The sequence below is a fragment of the Solanum lycopersicum genome, chromosome 4 (assembly GCF_036512215.1).
Source record: "Solanum lycopersicum chromosome 4, SLM_r2.1".
Taxonomy (NCBI): domain Eukaryota; kingdom Viridiplantae; phylum Streptophyta; class Magnoliopsida; order Solanales; family Solanaceae; genus Solanum; species Solanum lycopersicum.
The window spans coordinates 50,452,756-50,462,324 of record NC_090803.1 but is presented as its reverse complement, the minus strand read 5'-3'; the positions used below and the strand labels follow the sequence as shown (position 1 = coordinate 50,462,324).

Genomic DNA, 9,569 nt, shown 5'->3' with positions numbered 1-9,569 from the left:
ATAATCTATCTCATACATAAAATATATATCAAGTCAACCAAAAGGTTATGAAATGGAAAAAATAAATGGACTGATACTAAAGAAAGCAGTAATATCATGTCAATAAATTAATGAAATACTAAAATCTTATATTGACCATTAGTTACCAATGGAAATTCGAAATTAAATAAAATCAAGTCACACCAAAAAAAATAGTCGCTACAAATATGGTATATGAACTTTTCACTTGAGAAAACAAATTTGTTACTATAAAGAGTCCTTATGAGAGTTGTCATTGATAGTCCTGATAACATTGGTCACCTGCATAATGATAAAATGTAGAAGATATTATGGTTGTGACAAAAATATTTTCTCAAATAATAAGTCAATTGAAAATACCATCACGGAAAACTTCTTTTTTCAAAGGATAAATATAAGTACTTCATAAATTTAAATATTGACATTTTTTTAATACTAAGACATTTTATTCAAACACTAAGGACTCATTTAATTAAGAAGAAGAAGAACATCAAAGATTATAATACAAACCAAACATGGAGAAAATACAATTTAATCCGGTGTTTAATATGCATATATAACACAAAAAAAGTAATTTAAAATTTATACTTATTTTAGCTTATATCAATAATGTTATATGAAATTTATATAATGCTAAATAAGATAGAAGTACTAACCTGATCAACAGAGTACACTTGACCAAATGTCTTATTCACTAGGTGGGTCAGTACTCGGAGATTCAAGATTCTGGGAGAGATAATCTATATTAGCGAAATCAAAATATGCATCACAATCATGATTCTCATCTGAATCACTTTCTTCATGAATTTCTGTCTGATCATTTTTTGCCACCACAATATTGCTTGGATTTGTCTCTATTGCACTGAATTCATTAGTGGATGTATCTCCAACGTGTATATCAGGTATCAATCTGCTACCTAAAATAGTTGTCACATTGTCTACATTGATATTCAAGTTTTTGTCATTAGTTATAGCATTCCCAACATTTTCATTGGACATTTTTTTGCTACCCAAATATGATGCTCCATGGGACACATTGTGATTCATGTTGTAATAACTTTGAATATTATGATATTCACCATTGAACGCCATGGTAGGTTTAGAACTAGTATTCTCAATATTTGATATTTGTAGTCCTTGTGAACCCAAAACATCAAGTAAGGGTCCATGTTGTTGTTGCAGCTCACCAGCAAAATAAGTTTTGGTCCACTGAGACGAGTCATTGAATGGATTGCAAATGGTGGAGTAATAGGGTTGAGCATGAAGTTGTGGACGATAAAGTTGTTGGATTGAACTCTCTCCTCCAAAAGAAGTATTCTTAGTCTTGAGATTAGGAAATGGAAACTCTGGCACTATTTGGGTTCGATTTGAGTGAACTTGCAGATTTGTTTCATTTGTTTGAAGAGAAGGGATAGTCCCAGATTTTTGAAAGCTACTTATTTGCTGAGAACTATTTGAGAATCTCTGGTCTGATGAGCGACGAGTAGATTTCTTCTTTTCTGAATTTTTCCAGTGGAGACGATAATTCTAAATGGTATTACAGAAAAAATAAGAAGAGAGAGTGAGATCATGTATATGTTTATCATCTAAATTTATTGATATTTCGGTGTGATTGAAATGACCAAATTTATTTTAATAGAAAATATTTTTGATATTTGATAATTAGCGAAAGGTAAAATTCTTTTCAAATAATATGAATTAAATATTGAGTATAATATTTTTTTTCATTGAACTACAAAATATTAGAGTTGACCAACGAATAATTAACTTCTATCACTAAAAACAACAAAAATTTACGCTAACCTTGGTTTATTAGTAATGCTTTGATATGAGTATAAGACGGTAAAAATAAAGTCTAAACTTTTACATGCTAAAATAAGATAAAATTAAAACACTTTTTACTTGATTTTTATATAAAATCAAAATAATGAGTGTTGAAAAAATAATAATAACTTCTCGCATTAATATATTTGCAAATAACATTTTGAAATAATTATTTTTCTAGTACTAAACACATATAAATAATATATAATTTATCACTACTCTTTTAAAAATGTACCTGTAAGTGGCTTGCCACTTGTGTCCTAGTAATATCAAGCACATTCATCTGCTCCCATATCTTTTTCGGGCGACATCCTGCATATTCCATAAAAATGTAAGTTTAAATTAATAACATTTTTTTCAAATCAAGTGAGAGTACATGTAAATACAATAATTGTTATGCCTTAATTGTAAACAAATTAACGTTGTAGCTATTACTATAATAGTGAAGAAAACTTACTTTCTATCCCAATTTGGTGTACAACTTTTATAAATTTTGCCTGAAGATCGTCATTCCAAACTAGGCAAGCTTTTCTCCTAATAAAATCACTACTTTGATGTTCTCTTTGATCAGCCTCATTCGTATTTTCTCTCTCTCTCTTCTTTGTTAACTTGTATTTTCCATTCGACCCCACATCATTTCCAGCCTCATCAATATTATTTCTTTGATTTGTAGTATTTGAGACATTTTGTCTCTCTTCGGATTCTCCATTGTCTCCAATAATATTATTGTTTTGATATATATTTATTTCTGATCCTTCTTCCACTTGTTGCCTTTGTGTTTTTTTCCTCGATACAAATTTTGATAAGTATTTCACAATATCCTTCTCAAATGAATTTTCAAAGTAAAGATAAGCTCCCTCATTCAAAACCTTCTTTGCTACGAACTCATTGTATTTATCACAAATCACTGCATAGTTATTTTGAGAAAGTAACAATTAGAATTCAATTACATCATACATTATTATGTAAATTGTTAATGTAATGCATATTCATTATAACACAAATATTATCTAACTAGCTATCACAAATTGAAAGAATAAGAATGAGTAATCAGTAATTTATGTCGCTAAATAAAAAGATTCAATGTTAATCATATTTAACGATGGATTATAGAAAATTACTATAGCTACGAACTATTAAGAAACCAATTAATGGTGAACTTTTTATGGCTAAATTTGTTACACTGGATTAATTAAGAATAACTCAACTAACCCATATTAGACGTCATAAGTGAAAGAGTTAATAAAAACTTACCGACTGAAATTATATCCATGGCCACAGCCTTAGCTAAGAGGTCCAAAGAAAGCATGTTTGATGAATGATCATTGATTATAATGACATCAAATTTTTGTTTTTCTCTGATAAGCATTGACAATGCTGCTGAAGATGTATTAACCGTCGTAACTGCATTAATATATTGTAAAATTCAGCGAAGAGAATAGTACAAAATTATCAACGGGATATACCAATTCAATTATATTTTTTAGGTTATATTGCTACACCTTATTTATGCAACAATATATTTTAATCAACTTAAGTTTTAATCGATGTGTGCAATCTTAGACAAAGGTTCACACAATAACGCTATGTACAATACTATTTTGAATTAATAATTAGATTAGGTAGTTTAGAGAAGATCATACATACGGATAATAAGAATTTATTTCAATTTATTCAAATAACTTGTTGAAATCATAAAACTATTTTTGTAATCAACCCCCCAAGATAATATGATCAAAATATGCAACAAATAAGATTAAAAGATGTAGCAATGATAAAATGATTTACAAGTAACAAGGAAAACTTCCTTTTTTCTAACATATTTTGCTATATACATTCTTAATCATGCTGTCAAATTAAAGTTCTCTTTTAGTTAATCACTACAGTTGCTTTATTTATTATTTCTAAATTAGTTTCTTTTATGCATTAATATTACATCATACCTACAAAAGTCGTTAGCAATGAAATTCAAGCAAATATAATTTGATACACCTTGAAAAAAAAAGTAATAGTGAATTCTAACAAAGTTATTGAAAAACTAAACAAATAAAAAGAAGTAGCCAGAAGCACACCTTTACTATAAATTTGTAGATATATACCTTTTTTCTTTGCAAGGTAAAATAGTTCAAGCAAAACATCCTTAAAAATAATTTTCGGATAAATGAATTATAATATTTACTTATTCTTTTCAAAGATTTAACAATTGTCGATTGTGTTCACATTAAGGTTGAGACATAAAGTAATTAGTGCAAGAAACCATAAACTAGATCCAAAATTTTGTTTTCTTCCAAATTAAGAAAAAATTAATAAATTAATTCTATTATAAAATTTATGATTTATGTGTGGTCAAAATAAGGAAATAAAATGTGTATATTAAAAATAATTAATAAAATATTTTTTAGAAGATGATTTTTTTGTTGAATTATAATGATGAAAATAAATAAATTAAGCAAAAAAAAAGGGGGGGGGGGGAAGTTTTTTTTTTTTATGATCAAGGTTCCACAGTTGTTTTTTTTCTACATATGATAAAAGACAAAATTAAAAGTTATCGCAAAGTAGAAAGTCCTATCAGCTCTTATTTTGTCCTTTCTTGCTCTTTGTCCTTCCTTCTTTAACCCTAATTTTGTGCCTCCACCACCTTAACATTGTAGTTATCAAATGATAGATAAAGTGATAATTGAAGTAAAGTTCTAAACATTCAAATATAATTTTTGAGAAAATTAAATTATTTTTCGCCAACTATTTGAAACTCTAGGAAAATCCCCCCTCCCCCCCCCCCCCCTCCCCCAATCCTTTCTTCATAAAGAAGGTCAAGTGTAGAATAAATGATTCCCTAAAGGGACATAGAAGCTGATCTATTGCGTGACATTTTTATAGGAAGAATCAAAAATAGAGAATCTAGTTTGATTATTAGTATCCACAGAAAACTCATTCTGCATACAAACAGTATTAGGATAAAAGAGAAAAGAGGAATCTAAGATTTGTAAGATATATAAATGAAACCTTAAAAAATATCGATCTTAAAATAACAAATGGGATAACATCCATCATACCAATTAAGTCTGTTTTAAAAGAAAAAGCACATAGAATTTACTTGTATCAAAAGCGAAAGGTTATAAGTTTTATATATTTTTACAGATGTTACCTTTATAGTCATAGGACTTCAACAAATTAATCATCTCAGTCACAAACTCTTTGTCGTTATCCACAAGCAGCACATGAACTTCTTTTATCGTACCATAATTGGGAGATGCCATTGATTATCTATTGCTTCAACATTTTGAGGATTTTTTCTATTCAAACATAAAAGGGAGGAGAAAAAAATAAATTGTTATATGAGAGGGTAAAGAGAAACACTCAACTCTTTGATATGTACTTATATAGTACCTCTATTTTCTAGTGGGCTTGTCTTATGTGGACCTAACTTATAATTTTTGGTTGACCTAACTGATTTTTTTAATCTAGTACAAACATTCCAGGCATATATACTTATTCATTCTATACTTTCAAATAATTACATATTAGTCTCCTTTATTGATAATTTCATATCATATTTTAAGTCAAATACACAACTCCTTCAAATTTCCCCCTTTCTCTCTCCTTCCCTTTTCCTCTCCCCTATTAGTTCTCTCTTTCCTATTAGTTCTCTCTTTCTATCTACAAGAAAAGTGTTCATTATCTAGAGATTTTCGTGGTGTAGTACAATAAAATTCTCAAAGTAATTTGATGTGAATCTTCTTGTCAATTGAAATCAGGTGAAAAGAATTTTTGTAGCCAACTATTACTTGAAATTTTAGAAATTAAAATCTCTAGCTACATAAGTGTCATGATCCAAAAATGGACATGATGACACTCGTCTTATCCCACCAAGACAAGTCAGCCTAACCCGAATAAGTTATCTACCAGTCTCTCGCTGGTCCACGAAGCTGGAGTGTAACATATCGAACCCCGTGTGACTCAGCTAATCCAACCACCTCTAGTAACTCTCGGTAGGTAGTTACAACTCATGAGCATCCTCGCTCTTCCAACCCTGAAAGTGAGGTGGGTCCATTTTTTAAAATCTCTCATACCTACGCTGCTCATCCTCTATCAGAACAACCACCAGTGCAACTTGACCCCCAACTGTTGGTCCAACATCATTCTGAACCGGGGGATCTACTGGTAGTTGCCCCTACCGCATCCTGAACAACTGAAGCTTGTTGCTACTCTTGGGTCTGAGCCCCCCCCCTATTACGAGAGTCAAGTGGTGTGGTAGTCGCACCAGAAATCCACTTGTATCGAATAGTCTAACAATAACTGTAGAACATGAGCCTTCGTCTTTCGGTTGACTTCCAAACCAATAAAATCTATTCAAATAAATAATCACGATATGATTTCGCAACTAACAACATTCATATTGCTATATCTCTATCTTAGACCCAAAACTCATACGAATTTATAATAAAGTTTATAAATCTTTATTCCAATCAATTTTTCAAATATCATATTTCCTGCATTTCAAATCTACGGTTAAATCTTAATTCGTCGAATAATATAATTCTAATGATTAAAACAAAGGGTAATAAAAGGCAATGTGAATAATAGCTTATGTGTGATGTGTTGATAATAATGAATGGTTCAAAAAGTTTGTTGAATCATTGTTGATGTTGTTGTGAATAGTGCAGTGTTATGAAAGTGGTCATATCCTCTTTATTTGTGTGAACATGTCATTCACATTATTTTAAGACATGGTTGTGACTTGTGACACGTGTTATGTGCATTGAGAAAAAATGAGAACCTAAAGAGGATGTACCATTTCGAGAGACGTATCGCGCGCCGCGATGGTTACTATATTTTGAGGAACGTATCGCGCACCGTGATGATTACTATTATCGAGGGTTGTGTCTTACGCCGCGACAGATGCATTGACAAATATGTCCCCCATGGGTCCCAAACATAGAGACAACGGGTGTGTATCGTTAGGGAAGACATGCATCACTATACTTGACATTGCATTCCATTGCATTGCACATACTTATCATTATTGAACTTGCTATTGTGATTTGCGGATCTTGTAATTGCCTTTTTGTGGAACTTGTAATTTTTGAATATTGAGCTTGTGATTGAGTATATGTAATTTGTTGAAGTGTTGTTGAGGATATGTAAATTGTTGAAGTGTTTTTATTGAGGATATGTAATTCGGTAAAGTGTTGTTGTGGAGGATATATATGTAATTTGTCAAGGTGTTGGTGAAGAGTTACGTGCTATGTAAATGTGAACTAATAGGTTAGACTGTATTTTATGCAGGTTGTAATTGTGGAGGTTTGGTTGGGGTGGTAGGAGTACCCATATTTCATCCCCTTAGCTTGTGTTTAGACGTTTGCTTACTGAGTATCGTGTGGTTTGGTACTCACCCGTTGCTTCTACATTTTTTTTGTAGGTTACTAGCCTAGATTTTTATGATATATTCTGTTCTTTTCTGAGGCTTCTTGGAGATTTGTGAGGTAGCAGTGTCATCTCAGCAGACCTTCTTAATCCTATTTATGATCTTGTTCTACTATAGCAACAATGTCATATGAGACTTGTATTTTTGTTTTGACTCGATTGTAATACTTTAGAGCTTGTACACGTGACAACCAGATTTTGGGGGTATTTTTAAGTTGAACATAAATTTTCGTAATTTTATTGTAATGGTCGAGATTTAGGCTGACTTGTCTTGGTGGAATAAGATGAGTACCATCACACTCATTTTCGTGTCGTGACAATAAGTTAGTTGCGAGAATAAATTCCCGCACGTGTTATTTACTAATTTATCGGTGATTAACTAGCAGACATTTGCAAGAATTTTTCAGTAAAGTTTCATGTGAAAAGGAACTTATGAAATTTTGGAGATCCTATGAATATCCCCAAGTTAATTCTTATAAACATTTGAGGTTAGTAGCCTTGATTAATAAAATAAATCCTCTTATAAATATTTATGAAATGATTTCCTAAGAAAATTCTATGAAATACCCCAAGTAAATTGGCAAAAAGAAATTCATCCAAGAAAATTTTCATGAACATCTATCGTGGAAATCCCAAATTAAATTATAGTTCACATTTAAGTCGCTATAAAAATTTCATAATCAAACAAAATCTATTTGAAACCCTTGGTAATTCTTTAAAACACCATCAATATATGTCTAATGTAAACCATTTCAACTAACAAAAAAAACATAATTTATAACATCCACGTCAACAATTTATGATTCTTAACTTGTCTAAAATAAAATATTTCAAATTTTAATCATCAATAATACTACAAACCATCTTAATCGTAATTATAGCTACTTTCATTTACGTTATTCGTGTTATTATCTCTTTCATTCATGATATCAAAGTCATCATCACTTTCATTTTAAGAAGCTTGGTTGTCTTCTTCAGATGATCACTTATTTGCAGATGATTTCTTGTAGACATGCTTCTTCAACAAGTCTAATTTCTTTCTCAACCTCTTATTTTTATGTCACTCGTTTTGCAATTGAGCTCATGTAACGACCCTTTAGGTTGTCATGGGTGAGGTAATTGTAAGAGAAATCATGCGAGAAAATTTCTAGAGTAGTTACTTGAAACTATGAGGTGGTTAGTCTTGGACGAAATTTGAGCAAGATGGGGTCTAGCAAAATTCGGTTTAAGGATTGGTGTGAAACGTCTAAGTAGAGTGGTTTTTCTTATTTCTAATACTTTAAGTAGTCCATAGAACTTTTTATAACTCAATTCGGGTAAGTAAAACGTCTGATATAGAACTTGGCATGAATAATTGGTTTGGAGCGTCAAGGTTTGAAGGTGTATCGCGAAATGGCAAATTTTTGGAGTATTTTTAGGTTCTATCGTGCCTGACACTATAGTGAGTGAAATACTACTTCAAAGGGGAACATGTCGCTATGGTGTCCAAGTAATTTCTCTCTATATAGGAATATCCCTCCTATGGAGTCGTTACTATAGTGGGATTGGACCGCTATGACAGATAAGTCACTCATAATGAACAAAAGAGTCAAAAACCGCCTATTATCATTCAACAATAGTTTGGGAAAGTGTAATAGTAACCTATGGTATTTTTATTGATTTTTCATTAGAATCATCTGTAAAAGTAAGTAAATTACTCTCCTAACTTGGTAAATTAATTCCTAGGCCTTAGAATCTATGACGGTGACTTTAAGAGATATTTTTGTTTGATTTAATGGTGGAAAACCCCTTGTTTGGTTGGGATAATCGTGACAATGGCATGGGGTATGGGATTAAGATATAATTTGGGTGCATTTAGGCTATTTGGACCTAATTATGTGCTATATTGATTGTTTATAGGCCAAGAAGAAACTATATATCATAAAAGAGGTTATTGTTGAATTTGTTTTCCATTTATGTACATGTGCATGTCAAATGTTTTTTTAGTATTACTTGTACAATACACGGTTATGGAGATAAAAAGGATGAAACAGAAATGATGTCTTATTGACACCTCAATGGAATAAACATCATATTTCCTTGTATTTTCAAGTGTGATTAAACTCATTGTGATTATGATTGTGATTGCGTAGGACTGTTGATGGCTCAAGTACCTCTCATAATACATATTTTTAGGTTGTTCAGGAACTACACTTGGTATAAGATATATCTTGTTTGGATCGGCTACCACATTTGATACATATTATTGATTGGTTAGGATCCATGCCTAGTTTTAAATATCCATTAGTTAGCTTGAGTATCAT

The 9,569-nt window shown here is 31.0% G+C and overlaps 1 protein-coding gene across 1 annotated transcript; it reads right to left on the bottom strand.

Annotated features, from left to right (window-relative positions):
• Positions 1 to 705: 705 nt before the first annotated feature.
• LOC104647060 (two-component response regulator ARR1-like) lies at positions 706 to 5,099 on the bottom strand. The gene is made up of 5 exons (XM_026030495.1): positions 4,988 to 5,099; positions 3,097 to 3,246; positions 2,300 to 2,749; positions 2,078 to 2,154; positions 706 to 1,545 (listed from the first exon to the last, which is right to left on the bottom strand). Exons 1-5 carry the CDS (start codon positions 5,097 to 5,099, stop codon positions 706 to 708), a joined length of 1,629 nt encoding a protein of 542 aa, XP_025886280.1.
• Positions 5,100 to 9,569: the final 4,470 nt, after the last annotated feature.